Raw genomic sequence first — 25,309 nt, 5'->3', positions numbered from 1 at the left:
GCCACGGCAAACGAACTCCAGATGTGTGTGCCCCCTTGTGCATCTGGCTAACGTGGGTCCTGGGGAATCGAGCCTCGAACCGGGGTCCTTAGGCTTCACAGGCAAGCACTTAACCGCTAAGCCATCTCTCCAGCCCTCCAAAATCATTTTTAACAAGCATTCTATGTCCAAAATTGAAAAATAACTTCCCAGTTCCTTCAATCATCTCATTTCAACCCATAATTAACCATCTTTCTTATAAGACTATTAAGAAAAACTAAGAAAAAATTGATTAATCTTATTACCTACCGACAAAGAAGTGATCTGGTTTCAATGTGTTATCCATTTTACTATTAGGAATTTGTGCAGAAAAAGCCTTCCTTAGTATTTAGGTCACCAAAAACCTCTACCCAACAACCAGACTTGTTTTATAATACCAGTATATATACCTTCAGAGGAAATATCAGGCTTTATATAACCCATTGATTTGAGATAGCTCCTACTAATAAACTCCATGAAATATACTTTCTATGAATACAGGCAAAACATTACAACAAACATTTTGGGGATTATCTTTATCAATAACTCTAACACATTTGGAAATGCTTTTATTAGAAGTAACGAAGACAAATTTTGTTTCTATCTTGAGGCAGGCTGGCCTAGAACTCAGGCCAGTTGTCTCCTCCTTCTAAGTAACAGGACATTGCAATCTTTTAAATACCTGGCAAATAATGAGTCACCATCTCAGAGAGAATTTTGATGTTTTTAATAATCTTCTACTTAAGTTGAAGTTAACCTAGAACATAAACATAAACTCAGCAATTATATTTATGAGATCATGTAACAAAAATATGGCTTTGTTTACATAAATTTTAGCTCACCATAGACTTTAGTTAAGTCTGACTTTTAAATCCAAAACCCAAAACACCTTGAAATAAACCAAATACTAACAAAAGCTTTAGGAGAGACCTGTTGGACTATTTGGATTAATAAAGAAACCAAAAGGTGTTTGTAAACAATGTCTTATTTGTTTAAAGCCCAAACAAAAGAGGAACTATCAGGCACAGTTCAAATTTAAATTATTTACTTACTTTTATCAAGCAATTTAAAAGTCACATGGTTTAAAATGTGGAGTCAGGCTATCACATTGGAACCTGGAATTGGAGATCCTCCTGCCTCAGCTTCCCAAGTAGCTAGGATAAGCCTAGCTCACTTTAATGTTTATCTCTTTTTCTTTTTCTAAAAAAAAGATCTTCAAAGTGCTTTTTAACCAGTTTTAAAGGAGATTTTTCAACAGAAACAGATGCGCTATCAAACCAAAACTAAACCAGAAACAGACCTCCGTTTTAAATCTCTGAATGGAGCCAGAGAAGATCAAGGCAGCACCTCAATCCTTTGTCCAAGGGAATTAATGCTGCATCCAGCTTCCCTCTTGGACCCAGAAAAGTGCGCAAAACCAGGAAAAAAGAAAAGAGAGTGGAAAAAGCACCTTCGGAGGTTTCTTACCCAATAAAGGAGGGGGCTGGCAATCCTAGGCAAAAGTTCCCCATCAGTAGCTTGCTACCAACTCCCAAACCAGGAACATGCAGATGGATGGAGATACAATTCTCAGGCCAAGATTAGGGGTCCTTTCCAGGTTCAGTCATCACAGAGTTGAGGAGGAGACCTTGAAATGTGGATCCAGGGAAAGCCCCCAAGATGTTATGGAGTCAGGTGTCACAAAAGTAAGACCATTGACTCACGGAACGCGAGGCAAAGTTTTATTGTGTAAAATGGGGGGAATATTACAAGAAGTCACAAGGTTATTTAGGTCACATGGGGGTTCAAGGCAAGATATATTTTATGCTATGTAATCACAAAGATATTTAGAATTCTCAAGAAACTCCCTAAAAAGAAGGGCTTCCACTTGGCCAGATGCACCAAAAAGTATCTGACCTCTTCCCCATGCATAGAAAGTGCTCATGAGCTGCAGCATCAAGCATGGTAGGGTTCTGCACTTAAGTTTAAACTGTAGCCTGGGCCAAGTGAACTTCTGAGCATGTCTCAACATCTAAAGCTGCTGATGATGAAATGAGAAGTGAAAGTAGTACTTTATGATTAAATTGCTTTCTGTGCCTTTAAGGTTTCTTCCTGGAGGGGGAAAGAAAGGAATAACCTTTGGCAACAACATGAACTGACATTAAACTTCCTCTTCGTGTCTCCTCTGGTGAGAATCAATACAAAAATCTTCTCAGTCGCTGTTCACTCTTGAAATATAGCGAGAACACTTTGTGTACGTTTTAAGAGTTTACAAAAGGCAAATACAATTTCACTTTCAACAAGAGCCGCTGCTGATTGTTTTACCCTGACCTACAATCAACAGCCAGCGCCAGGCCGCCAGTGAGTGGAGCCTCCCTCCAGAGTCCTTTCAGAGCTGGTCTCCGGCTTCATCCCGCGGGTCTCCGGCTCGAGCACTGGCACCCGGGCCAGGCGGGCTCTCATCCGAGGGCCGTGGGGCCCCGGCAGCAGGTGTGACCCGGTCGCGCGACTTCCAGGCTCAGCGCCAGCGCGGGGGAGGGGAGGCTGCGGGTCCCGGCGGGTCAGCGCGGGCCGGACGTCGGGTCAACGGCCACGAGTAACCCCGCAGCGCTCGCACGCCCCGCCCCATCTCCGAGGACGCGCGCTCGGCGCGTGCGGGGATTGGCGGCCGCGGTCGCGGCAGGGGTGGCGTGACGGCGCGGGGGCGGGCGAGCCGCGGGGTAACGGTCCGCGCCTCGGGAGTGGAGGAGGGACCGGCCACGGAAGGGTCGGCTTGGGCGGGCTTCCCGGAAGCGATGGCGTCCCTCGGGGCGCCGCAGGCCGGGCTGGGCCGGGCGGGGGTTGCCCCAGGGACAAAAGGCAGCCCGCCCGCTCTCGTGGGTCCCTTCGGGTACTGCGGGTGCCTTGCGAAAGTGGCTAGTGGGAAGTAGGGCTCTGATTAAGTTCATGGCTGGACAGGCACCTTTTTTCCTCCTGGCCATAAACTAGTATCCTGCCCACCCCCACTTATTTTGAGACAGAGTATTGCTTTGTAGCCCTGTCTAACTAGGGGTTCTGTGTAGGCCAGGCTGGCTTTGAACTAGTACCGAGCTACATGCCTTTGCAATTTCAGTGTCAATTCAGTGTGCCCCTATGCCGCAGACCTCAAGAGGACCTATTTTGAGTCCATATTTTGAATTCAGTTATTTCAATCATTTCAACATGTAACTAGTGAATTGTTTATGCTCTGCAAGCCTCAGCGAAGGTCTCTGTTGTTCTGAAGCTTAATAGGGAAGGTAGAGGGTACAAATAACAATTAGGGTGACTAGTGCATGAAGGAGCTAAGCTAGAGGAAAGGAGATTGGCTTTAGGTAGGGTAATAGGTAGCACCTGTTTGAAAATGAAAAAGTGATTTGTGCCATGCCTGGAGCAAGAGTGGTTTTGTTTTCTTTTTTTTTATTTGTTTATTTGTGAGGAGAAAGAGGGCTGTAGAAGTCTTGATGTTTGCACCAATTTGTCTGTCCCACGTGGGTACGGGGGAATTGAACCCAAGCTGTCAGGATTTGCAAAGCAAGCACCTTTGACCACCTAGCCATCTCTGTAGCCCAAAGGAGAGGTTTTAAGAAGAGAATATATATGGCCTGTTCCTGCCAATGAACTTTCGTTAGCCTCTAAACATTTGAATTCCCATTGCTTTTTTTTTTTTTTTAATTTCCTAAAGGTGCAACACTTCTCATAGTTAGTAGTCTTGTCTCAACTCCTGGAACAGCTGTTTTCCCCAAAGAATAGTCAATAAATATGTACTTCATGACTTCTAGATTTCTGGCAAGGCACAAAGGATAATTTTTAAAATGAGCAGAGCACTTATGATTACTGAACATTAATCTTACTCTTATGCTTGTGCCATACATCCATGATGGGGGAATTTTTTTGGCTATTTAACCACAACACAGCTTCCAGGTCTGCCAGCTCCCAAAGTCTACTTAATGGGTGATCCATAAACCACTTGGGTCTACTCGTTAGTGAATTGGAAGTACAGTGCATTGTTTGTCCCATAAGATGTTCGTCTTTGTTTTTGTGTTACGCAATGGATTTATACAAAATAACCAATGAAGGTTTGAGGAACTTGAATGCTTCAATGTGGGAGAACATGGACTGGAATGAGCATCACTTCAAGTAAGTCTTAAATAGATAAAGATGCAGCTTAATTTGTTTAGTGTGGCCTTTTGTACTCAGCCATATAGAGAAAGACAATTTTTTTGCAGCTGGATTTAAAGTGAGTGATAAAAGATCTCTAGGGACTAGAAAGATGGCTCAGCCATTAAGGCACTACCCATGGAAAGCCAGACGCACAAAGTTTCTCATGCATCGGGAATTCATTTGCAGTGGTTAAAGGCCCTGGCATGCCCATTCTCTCTCTCTCTCTCATCATCCTTTTTCTTTATCTCTCTCATAAATAAATAAATACAATAAAATAAAGTTTAAAAAGCATAGTTATTAAGAATTAGGCATACCAAACTTGATCTGACAAAGTATGTAAAGTGTAAACATTGATGTTATCTATATAATGTCCCAAAATTTAATGGCCCGAAGCAACATTTTTAATCTCATATGTCGTACAGGTTGGGAATCAGGGCATTTTTTACATAGCTGGGATCCCTGTTTCAGTTTCTCTCAACTAGTGTCTGGACCAGGGAGCTGTAATGATCTCAAGACCTTACTGGGGGAAAGGTTCACTTAGCAATTCACACATATGGGCATTAGCAGAATTCAGTTCCTCACAAGCTGTTCCACTGGAGATTTTATTTTTGTCAGTGAAGACCTCCTGTGTTGGAAGAGCAATTTCAATTTCTTATATACAGACAGCTCTAGTATGGCAGCTTGTTTTATTAAAGTTTGTGAACTAAGAAGCAACAGGAAGAATGCCAATAAAATACATGGTACTTTCTTTTCTAACCTAACTAGGATGTGGCAGTCCATCTTCTACCATATTCTGAAAGAATATCAGGTGGCAAAAATTATTGAAAGCCAGGTTAGAAGCTGCCTCCATGTCATCAATGTACAAAACACTGTTAGAAGCCAACTATGGTGGTACATACTTATACCCCCGGTACTTGGGAGGATGAGGCCCACATGGACTACATAACAAGTTACAGATTAGCCTTGGGCTACAGGATGAGACTCTGTCTTGAAAAGAAAAGAAAAAAGAAAAGAAAAGAAAAGAAAAAGAAAAAGAGAAAGAAAAAGGAAAAGGAAAAGGAAAGGAAAGAAACCTTCCTACTATAAATTTGAGGCTCCAAAAATCCAGCCTATTCCTTAAGTAGCCTTGTTATATCTCATTTGCTATCATTATCATGGAGAAAATAGTCTTCTGATAGTTTCCTTTCAACATTTATCTAGTTATCTCCTGTGTACCTGGCACTGCATCAAACTAGAGGTGAAGGATTAATGACACATTTCCTACCCTTTACTTGAGGAAGAGAGATACTAGTTTTTCAAAAAAAAAAAATGTATTATTGTAGTGATTAACTTGTGCAGAGTGCTGTTATCACTGGGGAAGGAATAAAGAAGCATTTTGCTCTTGGCCACATTCTCTAAAGCAAACGGGGTGGAGAGAGGGGAAGAGAAAAATGAAAGATTATGTATACTTTGAAACTATGTAGAAGTCAATCTTATGGATCAAGATATGAAAGTAATAAAATTATATTCCATGTTTCCTAGGTTTTAAAGTCTAAAATCTATTTAACAACTTTCTGTTCATTTGTTTTGAGGCAGATCCTCACTCTGGCCTACACTGACATTAAATTCACAGTGATCTTCATACTTCAAGCCCCCAAGTGCTAAGATTATAGGCATGAGCCACTACACCTAGCTGTATTTAACAATTTTTGCATTTTGTAACTGAGTTCATTTGTTGAACTATACCATATAGAAAGGACCATTGTGAGCACTCTATGTCAGAAATATACACAAATACATATGTGTTTTCCCACAATGTCAGAACTTATTGAATAACAATAAATTCACAATGTATGGTGGCATCAATTTACTACTTTCCTTGATAGCCCTGGCTGAGGAAAACACAGGTTCTTTTATTCCAGACTTAATTACAAATGGTAACTCTCAAATCACACATACATCATACCTCACATAGTAAATCAGTCCCTGCCCCCCACTCTCGTTCTCTCTCTCTCTCTACATATATATAATATATAAATATACATACATATTCATATACATATACATATATGTAGGTTACAAAATGATTATAAAAGGGTTAAAAAGGCAGAGTTCCAAAAGCCCTGAAGAACCAGAGCTGGGACACTGATAGAAACACAAGAGTCTAAACTGAGAAGATGACCTGCTGCAGACAAAGCTGCTGGGTCAGGGCTGAGCTGCAGGACAGGGGTGAAATGAAAGACAGGACAGGACAGGACAGGATCCAGATGAAGGCAGATCCAGACAGGCAAATGGGCAGTTGGAGCTGAGCTGAAGCTCCTGGAACAGTTGGGATTGTCGTTTGACTTACACACTGGATGGTCAGATGACCAGGTCAGTGGGGGCTACTACTGTCACCATCTCAGTGCTAGGTACCTGCTTCTTTATGGGATCCAGGTGAGGAAGTTATACTTTTTCCTCAGTTTGGTGTATCTCATAAGTTTTTGAGCCTCGTTTTCTTTACATGATTTTAATATGTCCATGTGCCCTCTACCTCCTAGTGAAACAATTATTTCACTAAAAATTAGAATTATAGTGTAGTGAAATTAAATATATTTTTAAAATTTTGTTTATTTTTATTTATTTATTTGAGAGCGAGAGACAGAGGGAGAAAGAGGCAGAGAGAGAATGGGCATGCCAGGGCCTCCAGCCACTGCAAACGAACTCCAGATGCATACGCCACTTATGCTTCTGACTAACGTGGGTCCTGGGGAATAGAGCCTTGAACCAGGGTCTTTAGGCTTCACAAGCAAGCACTTAACCACTAAGCCATCTCTCCAGCCCTAACTTAACCATATATGTGTATATGTATGTGTGTATATATACATGTATATATATATATGTATATGTATGTATATGTATACACATATATATCTATATATGTATATGTATATGATATATCTATATGTGTGTGTGTATATATATATATATATATATATATATATATATATATATATAGTTTTGTTTTGTTTTTTGAGGTAGGGTCTCACTCTGGCCCAGGCTGACCTGGAATTCAGTATGTATGTCTCAGGCTGGCCTCGAACTCATGGCTATCCTCCTACTTCTTCCCAGTGCTGGGATTAAAGGCGTGCGCCACCCCGCCCAGCCAAATTAACCATATTTTTAATGCAACTAGCTACTGTTATAATAAAAATTGCCATTGCTTCTCAGCTTTTTGGCTAAAATCAAGTGTACTGAAACTCAGGGGGTCAGAGCTATAGCTATAGCTCTGGCCTCTTAATGACAGAAAAGCAAAGAATAAAGGAGATTCCTTGTCATAATCTTCTATGCCACCAAACTGTGTTTACCCATAGCTCTGGAAAGTTCTGTGTCTTAACGCTATGATAGCATTTATCTCTCTGTGTTGTAGTTGTTTTGTGACTTACTTTTCAGGGAAAAACAGTCTTTGAGCAATTTTTTTTAATCGTTCTATTACCTATCATGGTTATCTGGCAAAGTGGTCACATAGTATTTGTAGAAGTGAATGGCAGTTAACTGTTAACAATGTGAAGTATCTGTGTGTTTATAGTATATCTAGTTTTGTATATATGTAGTCTTATTGTGATGGCCTGCTGCCTAGAACATAGTCACATGACAGACCCTACAAAAAAATAATAAATGTGCCTCCATACAGTGGTTGATTGTATTGTCAAAGGACATACAACAGTAGAAATAATAATAATAGAAAGCACAGAAGAAAGGCTAACTTTCTAGGGCTTGAAATGGAAGAAACGTTAGGATCCTAGGATAAGGCCTGAAATCATACAAATACACACGAAAAGCAAAGCAAAGTTCTTCTGTTTCTGCAGCCCAAATTTGCCTAGGTGAAAAGGCATCACTTACTCTACCACCATTCCTCCTTTCACAAGACTTTACACTCATTTTGTAGAGTAAGAGGAATCAGAACCTTCAAGAATGTATGCTTAATATAGCCAAAGAATTAAGTTTATAACAAATTTTGAGTGATTTGTTGTTGTTGCTTCATCTTATTCAACTGTCCTACGTTCCGTTGATCTCCGAAGGGATTAACCTTTCCAGCTGAAACCAAGAGCTAGATCTCTTTCAGAATCGTGGGCAAGACATTAAGAGTGGGCATGAGCCACCAAATGCGGGCACAGGATCCTGCTACCGCGGGTATTAAAAAAAAAAAAATCAGAGTTCAGGGCATCAGGAACTTCACTGCGGCTATTGCGCAGACTCTGCGCTCCACGCAGGCTTATTAGGAAGAAAGAGGAGAAAACTGCCCTGAGACACGTGAACTATAGGGGACCAACCCTGGCCTCCGCTCTCCACTGCATCGGATTCTGGCATTTACAATCACGAAAGTTCTATTGGCTCCGGATTGGTTCCAAAGCCGCATGACATCATAGCGCTTGATCCATCCTTAGGGCGCGGATTGGCGGGCCGCGCCATTGTGACGTCACTGTCAGCCCACGCTCTGGTTGTAGATACCCGGTGCCTTCCTCTCGCCCCGCGCGGCTGCTCTCTTCCGTGCCTCCCTCCGCGTCCGCCGCCGCCGCCGCCGCCGCTGCCGCCGCCCGGGCCGAGAGGTAAGCGGTCAGCACCAAGGAACTTCGCCTACGCCGTCGCCCATGACGCCCGCGCGCCGCCAGGTCCCCTGCCTGGAGGAGGTCGCCGTCCAGGGGCCCGTGCCCAGCACCTCGGGAAGGAGCGCGCGGGAAGGCGCGGGGCTGAGGCCGCACTTCCGGGGCTGCTGCGTGATGCTGCCGCACCTGTTCGGTGGCTGGGAGCCACTTTGGCGCGCTGACAGGGGCCGCCGGGAACCCAGAGAAACGCGGGATGGGCTCCGCCCTGGAGGACCGCGTTCCGTAGGGGAGCCGCCGTGTGAATTTGGAGAGCCGCGGGGCGCGCAAGCTCTCGTGGCGCGGGGCTACTCGGCCTTTCCTCTCCCTTCTCTCCTCCGCCAGTCCCCGGGACCTTACCCCGCCGCCGCAAAGGAAGTCTGGGGCGGTGTAAGGCGGGTGGAGACCCGAACTCGACCTAGGTGGCCCCGTTAGGAGTCGGGGGTCGGGAGCGCAGCCTGCAGGGCAGTGACCAAGCGGCCTGGAGTCTGCGGAGTCTCCTGGCTCGGGTGCAGTTGTTAGGAAAGTGCTCCTTCATTGTTCCACGCCAGGAAGACGTCCCCTCACCGTCCTGGGCCCGAGGCAGTAATGCCTCGAGCAGGAATCGTTCTTCCGAATGTTCTTGCAGCCATTCTGTGCCGCTGAACGTGGTAGCTCCTGTCAGGGGTGTGAATTATGCTCATCTTCTATCATCTCGACTGAAAATGCATTTGGAGCTTTCAGAAGGGGAAGGGGAGTTTGAAAGAATCTAATACTGGACTCAGTAACTGGGCTGGATAACTGAGGGGTCTGGTAAGGAATTGTGGGGAACTAACAACCTTTCTCTGTTTAGTGGCAGGAAGTGTTTTGTAGGATTGTATGGAAGAGTTAACGTTGCATACGGGTTTTGTAATTCATTCTTCTAACCACTTGGCAGTTATAACATGTTGGTCTGCACGTGTTTTGCTTGCATGTTTCAGCCCACAGAATTTGGGGCAGAATCTGCACAGATAGACGGCCGGTTTTGCATCAGGTGGATATGTATAAAGACATCAGCTTTCTAACTGTGGATGGGGACAGATGAATCACTTTTCTAGTCACCTCAGACAGTGCCTGGTTTCTCTATGAACACTCTGCTCTTGAAAGAGAAATGTTGCTCATTTTCCCGTTAAATTCTTACCCTAGATTACACCATCATTGCCAAGAACTTTTTCTGTACTGTATGTATCTGGTTGTGCATGTTTTTCAGTTTTAGGTTTGAACTGAACATAAAGGGAAACATATTGATTTAGTTTTTGAGGAATATCTGATAACCTTTAAAAGTGAAAGTAGAAAGCAGATAAAACTTTGTTGTCAGGTATTTTTAGGAAAAGTATTTTTAATAGCCTCAGCGTGTGCTCATTGCATAACTAAGTTTCTTTGCTTATAATCCCTGGTTCCATGTTGTAGATTTATTTTAAAGGTTTCATGAGAATAGAAATGAAAGAGCCTAGCATGGGCCTGCCAAGTGGTGGCTTGATAAATGTTCCCTTTTCCTTTCTTGGAATCAGGACTTTTTTTTGGCTAGAGACCTTAATTTTTGTTTGCAAAAGTCTTTTGCCCCCACTACTTCCTCCTTTGTTTCACCCTAATTATTGCTTGTTCTTCTGCTTTAGAGGTAAGTATTTGTCCCTTGGATGCCTTATTTCCAGCTCATATATATATATATATATATGTATATATATATACAAATCGAAGTAAGATCGTTCATCTTTTCTTAAGGCAGATAGTAGAGCGTGTACTGGTGCCTTTCTTTTTGTATCACATACTACCCTTCTCCTAGTATGTTTTGTAATTTTTTTTTTTTTTTAATGAGAGAGAGTGGGGGGGAGAGATTTGGCTGGACCTCCAGTCATTGTTATTGAATTCCAGATGTGTGCCTGTGTCACCTTGTGTGTCTGGCTTATGTGGGATCTGGAGAGTCAAACATGGGTCCTTAGGCTTAACAGGCAAGCACCATAACCACTCAGCCATCTCTCTAGCCCAATTTTGTAATTTTTAAATTTGATTTCACCTTTGCCAAATGATTTTTATTACCAGTAGGATAACCCTTCCATTTGTTAACTATGTAAGTCTTTTTCCCTGCATGCAGTGTTTTAAGTACTATTCACTTGTTTTCCCCTCTTCTCTCTTCCTCCCCTCTTCATGACACTGGGACTTGAATCCAAGATTTTTACATATGCTAGGGGAACACTCTGTCTCCAAAGTACACTCTCAGCCTCTGTTTTGTGTATTATTGATGTAAAATCTATTTGTGATTTCTTTCCATACATCCATATAATGTTCCTGTGGGAAGTTTTGTCACTCACCATTTTCATTGTTTTTAAAGAATGTAGGACTAAGGCCTACAGACTGTAGGTGATTTTTTTCGAATTCATATTCTTCTGTCACTTTCACCTTATACTTATTTTTCCAGTCAGCTACCTGCCATTTATGTAATTATGTTACTTGGTAACTACCAAATCTAACCTTATGCTTAAAGCTCCAACTCAAGCCATCCAAGATAAGCAGTTTCTTATTTCCCAGTCTGCTTGAAACATTCTCTTTTATTTAGCTCATACTTGATTGTTTTCTTTTTAAAAAATATTTAGTTTATTTATGAGAGAAAGAGGGAGAGAGAGAGCGAGGCAGATAGAATCAGCACACCAAGGGACTTCCCTCTTCTCCCTTCCCCTCTATTCTCCCCTCCCCTCCCCTCCCCTCCCCTCCCCTCCCCTCCCCTCCCCTCCCCTCTTCTCTTCTCTTCTCTTCTTTTCTTTTCTTTCTGAGACAAGGTCTCAAGTCCAGACTGACATTAAGCTTCTGTATAGCCAAGGATAACCCTGAATTTATGATTCTCCTGCCTTCTGATTTGAGTGCTGGATTAACCAGGTGTGCGCCTCTGGTTTATGAGATTCTGGGGATTGAACCCATAACTTTGTGCATACTATGCAAACACTTTACCAACTGAGCTCTACCATCTCCAGCCCTGGATTCTTTTTTTTTTTTTAAATTAATTTGAGATAGAGAGGGAGCGCCTCCAGCCACTGCATATGAACTCCAGACGCATGTACCACTTTTGCATCTGGCTTATATGGATCCTAGGGAATTGAACTGAGGTCCTTTGATTTGTAGGCAAGCACCTTAACCACTAAATCATCTCTCTAGCCCCCTTGATTCATTTTTTATTAATTCATTAACTCATCAGCTATTGGTTGTGTATTTAATAATGTGCATAGATAAGGTGGTTGGATACAAAGAGTGAAACAGTTGCTGATTCCAATGGGCTTCCTGATTTAATTTATACTTAAAACCTTTTATATATACTCATTTCCTACTTTGCACTAAATGGGGGTCAGAAGTAGATTTCTGGATTGCTTGTCATACTTGTATTAGGAAAGCTTCCTGGCAGAGCTGTGGAGCTTTTAGATGTGTTATTGCCTAGCACTACTGAATTGGTCAGGATGCTTTTAGTGCAAGGAACAGAAAATGAGCTTAACCTTACACTTCCTACAAAAAGGTCTTAAAAGGAGGACATTTGCACCACATCTCTGGGTTCCTTTGTGTTTACAGCTTATGTCCTTAGGGCTGGTTTTGCAAGGTGACTGTCAGCAACTGCTAGACAATCTTGCATTTCAGTAACAAAAGATGACTTCTCTTTTTCTTCCTGACAAGAGTCCATGGCACTGAGGTGCCTGCCTTGGGCCTTGCTTACTTGAAGCAATAACTGAACAGTAGATATCTGGTAACCTTGTTACCTGAGGTAAATATTATCTAACTTAGCTGGCTGCTGTTCTTTTGAGAGGATCTGCACAAGTGCCAGAATCTGCTGCAATGTCTTCAGCTAGAACCTCTAAAGTATCAGTATTAAACAGATGATTGAATTTAAACCTAGTTGAATTGAATTGAAATTTGAATCTAGCCTTCCATTTAAAAAAATTATTTATTTGCACACAGGGAGAGAGAGAGACAGACAGACACACAGAATGAATGAATGAGTGTACTAGGGCCTCTAGCCATTGCAAACAAATTCTAGATGCATATACCACTTTGTGTATCTGGTTTTACCTGGGTACTGGGTAACCAAACCTGGGTTGTTAGGCTTTGTAGGCAAGTGCCTTAACAGCTGAGTAATCTCTCCAGCCCCTAGTCTTCCATTTTTATATAGAGGTTATTTGACAGGCAGTGATAGGAAGGAATGTTTAGTAGACAGCCTCAGGTTGCTGAGATGAACTGCCAAACTAGGTTCAGTTATGGAGGAAGGGATTTATTAAAGCTTACAGATCCAGGGAAGTTCCATAATGGCAGAAGAAGCTGGCCTGCTTTCACAGGCTCAAGCAGAGAGAGAAAAGCTGCAAGCCACAACCCCAAAAGACACTTCACACAGCACACTTAGGAATTCCAGGCAGAACACAGGTATTTTGCATACCTTTAGACTAGAATTCCAAATCCATCATCATACCTGAGGGCTGGACCCTAGGATATACCCAGTGACACCTCCAGCCAGGTAGCTGGAAATCTAAGAAGCTTTAATAAAACTCCTGAATCTATTGGGGAACATTAATTCAAACTACCACAGCATGCTTTCTTCAAGAGGAGAGAACAAGCATGGAATCACTAGGCAGGAAGCTAACAGTAGAGAGGACCATAGTAGAAGATGAGCATGTTATGATGTAATAATGGCTAGCTTTTACTGAGTTGTTCTTTGTCACTTCCCAAGAACTTACCTCAATTAATTTGTAACAGCATTTCCACATTATAGATGCAGAAGTGGATGCTCAAAAATTGAGATATTTGCCCAGTGTCACAGGAGCTGAGGTTTTCCTGACTCCTTGGTTTGTTTTGTCTCCTGAGTGTTTCCAGTATTTTTAGCTGGAAGGAGTGCTGAGCTGCAGACATAGGAATCATGTTAGAGTATGTAGGATGGCTAGGAATGTAGAGGGGCTGAAAGGCTGCTAGAGGTACTCGGGGCACTAAAAAGGACTGACCTGGAGCCATAACCATGAGCATAAATGGGAGAAGAGAAAATTGTAGAATGTGTTCCAAATAGTACCTGGAGACCAATGGAAAGGCACTGGGCAAGGGATGTAGCTCAGCTGGTAGAATACTTGTCTAGCAAGAGAGCCCTGGGATCAGTCCCCAGCACCATATAAAGCATGCAGAGTTTATGGTGCTCATAGTCCCAGCACTTGGCAGGGGCAGCTTGGGAGGGTACAGAGTTCAAGGCCATCTTTGGCTACATAGCACATTCAAGGCCAGCTGGGCTACCTGAGATCCTGTCTCAAAAAAAAAAAAAAAAAAGAAAAGAAAAAAGAAAAAGAAGAAGCTGCAGAAATGGCTTAGTGGTTAAGGTGGCTTAGTGGTTAAGGCACTTGCCTGCAAGGCCAAAGGACCCAGGTTCAATTCTTCAGGATCCACATAAGCTAGATGCAAAAGGTGGCGTATGTGTTTGGAGTTTGTTTGTAGTGCCTGAAGGTTCTGGCACACACACACACTCTCTGTGCCATCCTGCCTCTCTTAAATAAATATAATTTTAAAAAGAAAAAGAAAAATGTGAGGGAACACCACTCCAAGAGTGGTGTTAGAAGTAGTATTGCAAAGAAGGTCTGAGGAAGGAATGGGGGAGGGAGGGAGGAAGAGCTGGATTTGTAAGTAGATATAAATATTCTTAAAGGCCCAGATGAGTATCCAGAAAAGCCACTTCTTTTTTTTTTTTTTTTTTTCAGAGAAGCCACTTCTTCCTGGTAGAGACTCCTCCTCTTTGTGGCCAGCCTTTGTCTTGGCCACTTTTGTCTGGCTTTCTGCAAATGCATGAACCCTCATTTCATCCTTACAGTTTTTTGAAACAGGGTCTCATATATCCCAGGATGTAACTTACTGTGTACCTGAGGATGACCTTGAACTTCTGATCATCCTGTCTCCACGTTCTGAGTGCTGGGAATACAAGAGTGTGCCACCATGATGTGTACTAGAGATCTAACCCAGGACTTTGTATATGCTAGGCAAGTACTTTTCTGACTCAGCTACATCCCTAGCCCCAGTTTTTCACATTTTAACATCTAGGCAGAGATGCAGCTTGTAGTCAATGAATCTTGCAATCACTGAAGGCACTTTGCCACATTTTTTTTTCCTGAGGTAGAGTCTTACTCTAGCCCAGGCTGCCCTGAAATTCACTAAGTAGTCTTAGGCTAGCCTTGAACTCAGTAATCCTTCTGCCTCTGCCTCCCAAGTGCTGGGATTAAAGACATGTGCCACCATGCCCAGCCATTTTCCATATTTAAATATTAGTGAAATCAGGGTGCTTCTTGTACTTTTCAGGTGACAGCCAGGTGTGAGAACCAAAATTTCTTGGCTCTTCTTCTACAAGTGGGTTACATCACTTAGTATTTCATATGATGGATTTCAAAATACACATAGGCTCACAATAGAGTTTGAGTAAAGCACATGCATGCTAGTCTATTGATTTAGGCAAGCTGAAGTAGTTTGGAAAGACTGGAAAGCATGGATACTTAAGCAATGTGCCCTGTTCTGGCTATGGTTTTTCATCTTAAGTTGCCACCAACTGTGAGACAATCATCTCTGGGCATTAGCTTCTTTTTAAGAAAAAGTGAAAGTTTGAAGTTTCTTTTTTTTAAAAAAATTTTTATTTTCAGTACATTAAATTTACTCATAAAAACATTCTAAAAATGTATAATTATTTTCCTTTTTAAGTATAATAAAACATAAAACCCCCAAAAATAGAACTTGACATTTTTACAATTCAAAATCAAATTAGCAGAATACTAAATATTTACAAAACTATATCTTTTAAAAATATTTATAAAGTTACATGCAATTTTGTAGAATTGACAAAAGAATGGCTCAAAAATGGGAGAACTTCATTCATTCCTAAAAAGAAAATATGCCCAATAGAAGCTGTGAAGGTTTCAGTCTTGGTACCAACACCCCATCTTTGTGTGCGTGAGAACTGGCCTGTGCTGAGGGCTCACTTCAGCCCCTGCTGGGCTGCGGACCCTCCCCCATTGCAGGGCAGTGATCTGGACCTTTGGCCTCAGCCAGCACAGTATATGATTTACTAAAATATTGCCGAGTGTTCACTAAAGATGTCCACGTTCGTGCAGACCCTCAGGACTGGTCAGTGGTTCAGCCTCCAACCCTCATGGTTTCTCCTGTGCCTCCTGACTTGCTCTGTGGGTCCCCTGCACTTTGGAACCCTGCTTGGCCTCCCCAGTACCATCTTGGGGAATGAGGGTGAACAGGGAGCTGGATTCCCTCACAACCGTTATGACTCCAGTGGGTGATGCCAGCAGTCTCCAGGCTCTAAAAGGAGTATGGCATCAGACCAAACACCACAAAGCAGGAAGATAGACAAGGAAAGGACCCAGCAAGAAGGACGAGGCCCAGTTCCCATAGGCAAGGACCTACCTACATAGATGGTGAGTGGGGAGCAGAAGCCTAGGGAAGCCTGTGCTCACATCCAGTGTCACAGTGCACAACATACAAAGGAACTGCCCCTGCGACCTCAGCACACAACATGTGTATAAATCAGGCTGACTTGGAGTAAAGAACTAGAAGTCTTAACTGGAATAAAATACAGAACCTACTAACTACTCTATTAACAAGCCGACTCCTGCCATCTTTTGGAGATGATCAACAATGCTGGTTTTCTAACACCCAATCACATAGATATGTGTTCAAAAAATAGTGTCTATAGTTTTACAATAAGTGCTAGCTCCCAGAAGTTTCTTTTTTATAAAAATTATGTGTTTGTGAGGAAAGAGGTGGGAGAGGGAGAGTATGTCAGAGCCTCCTGACACTGCAAATGTGTGCACTACTTTGTGCACGTGTCTTTAACATGAGTGCTGGGGAATTGAACCCCAGGCCAGCAGGCTTTGCATGCACTCACCTTTGACTACTGAACCATCTCTTCAGCCCGAAGTTTCTATTTTCACTTTTTCCAAGATTAAACACTTTTTTCTAGTCTTCTGGGGATAAAGGATGAAAGTTGAGTGTTATGAGCATGTAAGGACCAGCATATGGTCCAGGGACAGTTTAGATAAATAAGTTTGTTTTTCTTTGTGTGTGAGAGTAAAATTGCAAAGTCAACCTTTGTAAGCAAAAATCTAAGAGTAAGCTGAATACAATGACATAGTAAGAAGGTGTGTGTGGAACCCTAGATAAGTAGTGGAAAAAACCCAGCTGCTCAGCAGCCGTTGTCCCAGTCCTCCCGACACTATGACTGACTGAACGGCTGCTCAGCAGTCCGGACTGAGACCTCCGCGAGACGCATCACCGATCCGAATTCATCTGCCCGACACGCTGTCCGAACGACCGAGACAACCGAGACTCACCTTGAAACACCGCGAACCGAGGAAAAAGTCGGAGCACGGACCTGCGCCACCAGGTTGTTAACGTCAGAAATCTCGCAGACCGAGTCTCGCGTTGAGACCGAGTCTCGTGATACTGCGTCCCAAGTCTCGCGATATCAGGTTGTATACATGTTAGACTTGTTAGAAATATTCTTGTGTTAGTAGTGATGAATATAATTTGGATATATATTATATTAGCTATAATATTGGTTGTGATAGTTTGGACTTGCTTGTGTGTGACTTTCATCCCAGTAAACTCCTTTACGAGTACACCAGCATCTGAGTATTATTGACCTTCGTGGGCGGAATCCTCTCAACCAATCATCTTTGAGAGTGCTCGCAACAGTTGAGAACATTTAGATCTCAGAAATATAGACATCAGAATTGGTGATGGAAATTGCAGTAGCAGAGCAAACTGCTGCTGCTGGTTTGGACTGTCAGGAGATCTGGGCTGTTAAGAAGTTTTGACCTAGTAAAGCAAATTATTAAAGTGACTAACCTGACCTAACTCTTGAGTTTCTATAGTAGGCCCCTCCTTCCCAAGCCCTGATTTCAACCCATAAATGTTACCATGACCAAACTTAACTTCCTTCTGTGCTTCCACTGCCATGTTTCTTCTGTAGGATGTGATTAGTTTAAAAATGTGTGGTCCCTGGATTTAAAGCATTCATACTTGGTGAGTTTTTAGCAATTCCTGCCCTTCTTCCCTCCCAGCTCTGTGTGAAATACAGTTGTGATTGCACTCAGGCAATACAGACAGTCCTAGTACTCCTTATTTGGTTAAGTTAAATTTTGATACTTTTTGTTTGATGCATTCTTACATTGTCTGGGATTTAGGAAAATATTTATTCCTTTCAGGATTATTTTGTTTGTTTGTTTTTTCAAAGTAGGGTCTCATTCTGGTCCAGGCTGACTTAGAATTAACTATGTAGTCTCAGAGTGGCCTCAAACTTAATGGCAATCCTCCTACCTCTGCCTCCTGAGTACTGGGATTAAAGGCATGTGCCACCACATCCTGCTCAAGATATTATTTTAATTTTTGTATATTTTTATTTATTGAGAGTGACAGACAGAGAGAGAGAGAGACAGAGAGAAAGAGGCAGAGAGAGAGAATAGGCACACCAGGGCCTCCAGCCACTGCAAATGAACTCCAGATGCATGTGCCACCTTGTACATCTGGCTTACATGGGCCCTGGGGAACTGAGCCTCAAACTGGGGTCTTTAGGCTTAATAGGCAAACACTTAACTGCTAAGCCATCTCTCCAGCCCTCTTTCAAGATTTTTAATGTTGATACTGTTATGCTTTTTCCAATTGTGAGAATAACTTTTCTTGAAACAATACTTGAAATTAATTTTCAACTATAATTCTTAGGGTTATACTAGGCCCACGCTTCCTGTAGTTTCTGTCTCTGCTCATTTTCACTTTTACCCTTTCTTTTCCCTGTCAACAGTTTCATCTTATGAGAAATGACTCCTCTAGCCCACCCTAAGCTTCATTAAAACCATGCTGGGGAATTGGCCTCTCAGGGATGTGTTTTATCTGAGTTTCTAAACCCTAGAGTACTGTTCCCCTTTTGTCTTGGCACAATGAATGCTCTGACAAAGTGATTGTTATGAATTCTCCTTCCCTAAAGAATAGTCTCAGGATACAGAATTCAGTAATTACTCATTTGTTTCTCTGGAGGTGTGGCAATGTGTTATATCCCCAGGGGTAATGTTCAGGGTACCTCTGCTTCTGTCTTTGGCCAGAAAAAAAAAAAATTAATATTTATAGAAACTTGCTTATACCTCAGTCCACTGTATTTTTAAGCTAATGTGCACCTTTGAAAATTTGAGTTTGCTTCTGATAGAACTTTTAAGTAAAAAAAAAAAAAAAAAAGAGCATTTGCTATGCTTCTTTTAAGTAAGAAAGACTGTGGATATGGACTGACTGGCAGTGCCTTTCAGGCAAGCCAGCACTCCATCTGCATTAGGTTCCACCTCTGTCACTCAGGACTGTGCTGGCTAGGGCAGGTAAGTCACTTTGCCTCCTAGCATTTGAGGATGGTGATAACTGTGCTACCTTTGGAGGCTGTTAGACCTGCCAGTATTATATACTTGCAAGTTAAGTAGAGCACTGACTTATTAGCATACCAAAGCCATCCCTCTGCATGTTAATTGAAGCATTGCTTATAATAGTAAAAGATAAGAGGACTTATTTGAACAGGTGTCCTGCAGAAGAATAAATTGTGTTACAGCTTGGCAGTGGGATACTCTACAAATTTTAGAAAGAATGAGCCTGTTCTGAAGTGTGCAAAATGAGTTCATTTTCAGTACACCAATCCTATGAAGTAAGAATTCAGATTAACAGATGAGAAACTGAAGTGCAGGAAGGTTATCTCATTTATCCAAAGCTACATAGCTTTTAAGTGGCAGAGCCAGGATTAAGATGCAAGCTGCTGTGGCAGTGTCTGCTTAAACATATTAAGTTAGAGCCATCTGCTATGCTGCAGCCTCTCAGACCCAAGTAGCCGTGGTCAGGGGCAGCTCCAGTTCCAAAGCCAGAGGAGGCACAGTTGAGTTTCATATGCATCTTGGAAGGTTGTGATAGGAACATGAGGCTTTTGTTGACAGTAACTAAGCACAGCTTTAGACAAATGATGGAATTATGAACAGTGGTTGAGAGGATGGCCTTTTGTTTCTTCTCTTATTCTTTTCGTTGTTCTGAACTTAAGCCTTGCCTATTTTGGGAATCAGAAGTACAGGGCTGGAGTTGTATGTAGCTCAGTGGTAGAGCATTTGCTTAGCATGTCCAAGGCTGTGGGTTCTATCCTCAGCACTTAGGGAGGAGGAAAAGAACAAAAGAGGCACAAACACAGGACTCTGCTAGTGTGGGAAATCAGTGTGCAGAAGACCAGTCTCTTATTGGCTTGGCGTAGGGACTTAGCATTGTTCTTAGGCCTCCCCAGCCATATCTGGGTTTGCTTTACAAAGTGTAGGATATAGAAAGTGTATAGAAAGAACAACAAAATCCCTTAGGGAGTTTCATCTCAATTTTCCTTGAGTGGACATGGAAGCCATGAGTGATGCAAGCCCCATTAGGGTAGCTGTGTGGGGTCAGTTTTTAGGCTGCACCCCCCCTTCGTCCCTCCCCAGTCAGTTCTCTTGGGAGTCTTTAATCCTTTCAGGGCTGAGTCATCTTTCTGGATGAGCATTGAATCACTAGGTCTCTGACAAGGTTGTGATGACTGAAAGTACCTAGTTCCTAAAATAAGAAAGTCACAGTTCATATAAAGGCTTAACAGAGAATCTGATAAGGTAATAAAACTGCTGTTAGCCTTATCTACCATCTGTAGAAGAGATGAATACATAACTACTGTTGTTTGCCTTTTACACAATGCCAAATAATAATAGGTTTTAAAAAAATGTATTGTCATATTGCATGCCTTATGTTACACAGGTTTTAATTAATCTTCTAAGGCATTTTCTGTTGGAGGTACATAACTATATTGGTTAGACTTCTCTACCCTCTTGATTTTAACTGAAACTTTGTACATTTTACATAAATTAGCATGGAAAGCATGCAAATTTATTTTGAATGTTCAAGCAATCACGTGAGTTATGAACTGCAATCAGATAGGAATCTTAAGTTGCTACTCATAGAAGAAGATGCTGTGTAAAAGGCTCCCTGATAGTTGTCTTCCAGACATTTCTAGTTGCAGTCTGTAGGTTTAGCTTTTTGGAATATCAGTGAAGTAGAGCCTAGCCTTTTTTTTCCTTTCAATTTTCCAATTTATTTTTCTACTTAAAGTGGGAGACAGTTGATTTAATTAATACAAAAATATACCTAAAATGGGGCCTTTTATAAACATTAAATATTTTGAACATTATTATTAAATTTTTCTGTTGTTAATTCCTCAATATCTCTAGAAATAGGGAATGCTTCAGAAATGCTACTGCAATGGCAACAGCAAAGAAGGTCTAGATGGTTTTTAAAAAATTAATGATGGCTACACTGAGGTGCCTGAGGTATAAGTTAAGACCCTTTTGCTGAAGACACAGCATCCTACCAATAAGCTTACCATAAGCTAAGGTATGTAATTCAATCTCTTAAACTAAGGATGCCTTTAGATTATCAAGGGCTTAACACTTAAGGTATTAATTTGTTCCTTTAAATTCTGACACACATCAAGAAACATCCTGCTGTATAGTCACTTAGGGATTAAGAGTTTTTTATTATTAAGTAGAAACTTTGTATAGGAACATTATATGTTGGTACCATCATTTTCCTCCTTCCTGTCCCAACTCCACTGAGGGCCATTCTTAGTGGGATTGGTGGTATTCACCATGGAGTTGTGGGTTATGAGTTGTGAGATCAGCAGTCAGACATTGTGGGAGGGCTGTGGCCCTGGATATTCCCTCCTACCCTGTGGCTCTTACATTCTTTTTGCCCCCTTTTCTGCAAACTTCCTTGAACCTTTGTGGTTGTGCTTTAGGTCTACTTTAGTGTTGAGTTTCAGTAGCTTGTGGATTTCTGCTTTGGTGCATTTTGAGTGTCCTCAGTATCTGTCTCCATCAGGCTCTCATGGAAGAAGCACACTTGCTCATCTCATCAGTTCCTCTGTGGTTTCACCTGGGCCCTGGCTGCTGTGTGAGGGTTGGTAAGCTATCTATTCTTGTCTTATTGGTAGATTTTGGTTGACCTCAGTTCTTGCTGCTTTCTAAAAAAGAAAAACAGATTCTCCAATGGTGAGTGAGATCAGGATAGGTTAAAGAGGATAAGTATTGTTAATTTAGAGAGATTTTGATGGGTGTAGTCTTCTAGATGATGAAGGCTAGTGGGAGCTTCTCATTGGAGTCCATAATATTGATCTCTAGGATTCTAACTTGGTTCTCAGTTCTGACTATGGTTTCCATTCTCCTAAGCAGATCTCTTAGGTGATCAGAGAGTGATTGGTTACCCACCTAGGCTTTGTGCCACTATTGCACAGGTGTGTACATCTTGTCAGGCTGGTTGTTTTCATACAGCAGTGTCCCCTGCTAGCTTACCACATTGTTGGCCATTTTCCCCCTGCAGCTCAGGTAGCACTTTTGAGCACTATATGGGCTATCCATCTGGGAACTAGCTTCCTTCCAGATTCAGCTGGAGCTCTTGATGATCTCTGCTGGTAGTATGCTGTGTCTTTAGCAAAGGGGTCTTACCTTTTTACCTCAGGCAGGTAATCAAGTGCTTTGACAGAAGCCTGTCTTGTTTTGGGGACCTCATAGGTCTCCAATTATCAGCTCAAAATGGTTTCTAACCAATTTCTGATACTAGGAGTTGCATGCCAGAGCCAAATGTTTTAGGGTTAGGCCTCATCCCACCCTCCCCAGGGCTCTTCTTACCAGATGATCCTTCCATGCTTCTGTTTAGGGTTATATCTTTTAGTCTTCTATCTAGGAAAAAGGTTTCTATGGTATAAATTCATTTTGGATTTTGTTTTGTGTATATCTCACCCCTCCCTCCTATTCTCCTCTACCAAACCCTTTCATCCCTTTTTTTTGTCCTTTGAGTTGTCTGTCAGTTTTGCCTGCAACTCTAGCTGTTCCAGTTTAGGAAGCACAGATGAGATGAACATGCATTTGTTTTTCTGGGCTTATGTGAGTTTGCTTAGTGTGATCTGTTCCAAGTCCATCCACTTTCCTATAAATTTCATTGTATCATTTTTTGTTAGTGCTGAGTACAATTTCATTGTGCCTATGTACCACATCATCATTATCCATTGGCCAACCTATGGCCATCTGGGTTGATTCCATTTCTTAGCTATTGCGAAGTGAGCAGCTATAAACACGGTTGAGCAAATATGTCTGCAATGAAGAGTGGAGCCTTTAGGGTAAGATGCCCAGTTGAGGAATTTTAGGTCAGCCTGGGCTCAAGTGAGACTCATGTTTTTTTTTTGTTTTTTTTTTTCAAGGAGGAAGCAAGAATTTGCCCTTGTAGGATAGTCAGTACGTGTACTATTTTGGATTTGAACTGGCTTGGAAAGGAATGGCATTTATCCACAGGTTGTGGAGGTAGCTCTGGCCTGGTGGCTGATACAAGAGCTGTGGTTGGAGGTACAGAAACCCTTCAGTTTACTATCCCAGCAGTGCCTTGCCTATGGGGCTCAAGAACAACAGTACTTGCCCCTGTTCCCCCACTGTGCTCCAGCTGAGCTGATTGTAGAGGATGCATGGATACCCCCTGGAGGGTAATTACCAGATATTTCTGTGCTCCCTGTCCTAGTAGGTGCTGGTGGGGTGGGTTGGGGATGTGGGTAGGCCTCAGGTTCCAAGAACCAGGCATGAAGGTAGTCTGAGGAAGTGGCTGGTGGTGGGTTAGGTATGTGGATGTGGTTAGTGGCATGGTTTAGGATGATCAGAAGAGGAGGCGGAGGCTGAAAGATCTGCTGAATCTGGCCTTGTGTGCTCTCTCAGGGGCCAGAAGTGCTGGGTGGGGACCTGTGATGACAGGTGAGGTGGCTTGATTCAGGTTCCCCCCCCCCCAATAAACTTAGGTGTTCTGAATCCTAGATTCCCAGCTGATGGAGATTTGGGAATTAACACCTCCAGGAGGCAGTGTATTGTTGGGGGTGGGCTAATGGGTATTAAAGCTAGTTTTCCCATGCCAGTGTTTGGCACACACTCCTGTTCCTGTTGTCTTTATGTGGGTCAGAAGGATGATGTCCATCCTCTGACCATGCCATCATTTTCCCTGCCATCATGGAGCTTCCCCTTGAACCTGTAAGCCAAAATAAACCTCTTTTTCCCACAATCTGCTCTTGGTTGGGTGATTTCTACCAGCAGTACGAACCTGACTGCACCACCAGGTGATATGAAGTAGGGCCGAAGTGTGGGCCTTAATCTGGCAGGGACATTGAGTGGGGTGAAAGCATGAGTCCTGGCCCTGGTACTATGGGGATGCACACAAGGGCTAGTGGCACAGATGAGGGGTGGAAGCAGAGTTAGGTGAAGTAGAGGTGTGGGCCCTAGCTCTGGCACCATGGGGACTCCAGGGACCAGCAGCAGCAGAGTAGGGCAGAAATGTAGGCTCTGGCTCTGGCACTGTGGGGCCTGGTAGGGGTAGAGCAGAAATGGTGTGGGGTAAGGTATGTTGGGAGCTGGGAGGGGTAGAGCAGAAGCTCAGGCTATAGCTCTAGCACTTAGGACCCCATGGCATAGAGTGGGTCAGAAGTGTGGACCCTGGCTCTGGCACAGTGAGGACCTGAGGTATGGGGATCTGGTAACTGGCAGATGGGAGCAGGCAGTGTGGGGAGACCGGTAGGGAGCTTTGAGAGGAAGATGGATGGAGACAGAGGTGCTGGCGTGGACGTGTGGACCTTGCCTCCTGTACTGTGTTTCCTTGATCAGTGGGTTTATGTTACAGTCAGGTTTGCAATGCTGGCAGAAATGACCTGACCAAGAGCAGCTTTGGGGAAAAAAGGGTTTACTATGGCTTATAGACTCCAGGGGAAGCTCCATCATGGCAGGGGAAACTGATGGCATGAGCAGAGGGTGGACATCACTCCCTGGCCAACATAAGGTGTACAATAGCAACTCTCTTCCTCCTGCCTGTGTGCCACCATGTCCCTGCCCAGGTAGTTGCTTTTCATTGGGTCTTGGAACAGAGTTCAGGATTAAGTTTTTCATCTTTTTGAGAATTACACTAGCATATTTTAAAGGGCCTCCAGAACTAAGGTAAACAGTTTAGAGACTATTGAGAGACAGAAGTCTCTTAGGTTGACCTGCTTTCCATGCTTTACAGGTTCTACTCAGTGAGTAGAACTTAGATATTTATTTCTGACCTACCGCTTCTGACCTTCACACTCGGAACTTTTCCTTGCCTAGGTTTCCATGGATGTTTCCCAAACCTCTGTTGTCCAGCGTTGTGGGATGCATCGTTGACTACCCAAGCCATCAAGCTGGAAGCAATGCTTTGGTCCTTTCTCTTATCCTTTACCCTCATTCCACTTCCTTCCAATTATCAATGGTCTGTTCAGACCATTTTCTCCGTGCCTCTCCACTGCCCCAGCCTTAGCACATCAGCTCTTTTTCGGTGACTACAGTATCTCCCTAGTTCCTTTCTGCCTCGCCTGTTTATCGACCTTGTTCTGTTATTAAGGTGGCTTTGTGACATAAGGATCATTCTGTCCACCCTAAAAGCTTCAC

The 25,309-nt window shown here is 42.8% G+C and overlaps 1 protein-coding gene across 1 annotated transcript in view; it reads left to right on the top strand.

Annotated features, from left to right (window-relative positions):
* The first annotated feature begins 3,992 nt into the window (after positions 1-3,992).
* The window catches only part of Elovl5 (ELOVL fatty acid elongase 5), a 94,054-nt gene continuing 72,737 nt past the window's right edge, over positions 3,993-25,309 (top strand). Inside the window, exon 1 of the mRNA XM_004660499.3 lies at positions 3,993-4,152. Within this exon, the coding sequence (XP_004660556.2) occupies positions 4,107-4,152 (46 nt within the window). The 5' untranslated portion in view covers positions 3,993-4,106. The remainder of the gene's footprint in view (positions 4,153-25,309) is intronic.

Source organism: Jaculus jaculus, chromosome 10 (genome assembly GCF_020740685.1).
Source record: "Jaculus jaculus isolate mJacJac1 chromosome 10, mJacJac1.mat.Y.cur, whole genome shotgun sequence".
Taxonomy (NCBI): domain Eukaryota; kingdom Metazoa; phylum Chordata; class Mammalia; order Rodentia; family Dipodidae; genus Jaculus; species Jaculus jaculus.
Note: the sequence above shows the minus strand (reverse complement) of the source record. Positions and strands in the feature narration are given on the sequence as shown.